General features: G+C 48.3%; 1 protein-coding gene across 1 annotated transcript; it reads left to right on the forward strand.

Annotated features, from left to right (window-relative positions):
* LOC308233271 (NHP2-like protein 1) lies at nt 1-455 on the forward strand (the record flags this gene model as incomplete). Its single annotated transcript, XM_080640170.1, has 1 exon — nt 1-455. The coding sequence occupies exon 1, from the start codon at nt 69-71 to the stop codon at nt 453-455; it is 387 nt and encodes a 128-aa protein (XP_080496296.1). The 5' UTR covers nt 1-68.
* Between the last annotated feature and the right edge of the window lie 365 nt (nt 456-820).

Raw genomic sequence — 820 nt, forward strand, 5'->3', positions numbered from 1 at the left:
GAGCGCACCTTCTCTGACGTACGTCGGCGGCGCGTCTTGAGGAGAGGCGAGACCGCGGACCCGCAGCTATGACTGAGGCTGATGTAAATCCGAAGGCCTACCCTCTCGCAGATGCCCACCTCACCAAAAAACGATTGGACCTCGTCCAGCAGTCATGTAACTACAAGCAGCTTCGAAAAGGAGCCAATGAGGCCACCAAAACCCTTAACAGAGGCATCTCTGAGTTCATTGGGATGGCTGCAGACACAGAGCCCCTGGAGATCATCTTGCACCCCCCGCTGCCGTGTGAAGACAAGAATGTACCCTACGTGTTTGTGCGCTCCAGGCAGACACTGGGGCGGGCCTGCGGGGTCTCCAGGCCTGTCATCGCCTGTTCTGTCACCATCAAAGAAGGCTCCCAGCTGAAGCAGCAGATCCGGTCCATTCAGCAGACCATGGAAAGGCTCTTGGTCTAAACCAATGGCCTCTGCCATACTCTCTCTTGCCTCCTCCCCCTGGGGTTGTGTATCATATTGTCCGCGTTACCATGTAGGATTTCCAGCTACATTCTATTGTTATAAAATATTGTAGTAGTAAAAAAAAAAAAAAAATTTGGGTCTCAAAAGAAATTTCAATCGTTGTACTGTTGATATTTGGCTCTGTTGACTAATGAGTTTGCCTAACCGTTAGGGAGCCAACATATTTTTTTAAATGCTGGCTCCAAATCCTGTGCTTTTTTGTCCCACAAGCTGTAAGAGTGTATTAACCACAGTCATTTAGTGATCGTTTACTCTGAGCCAGGACTAGGGTAGGCATTTTATTCTTTATTTACTTTTTTTTT

Source organism: Plecotus auritus (genome assembly GCF_963455305.1).
Source record: "Plecotus auritus genome assembly, chromosome: 9".
Taxonomy (NCBI): domain Eukaryota; kingdom Metazoa; phylum Chordata; class Mammalia; order Chiroptera; family Vespertilionidae; genus Plecotus; species Plecotus auritus.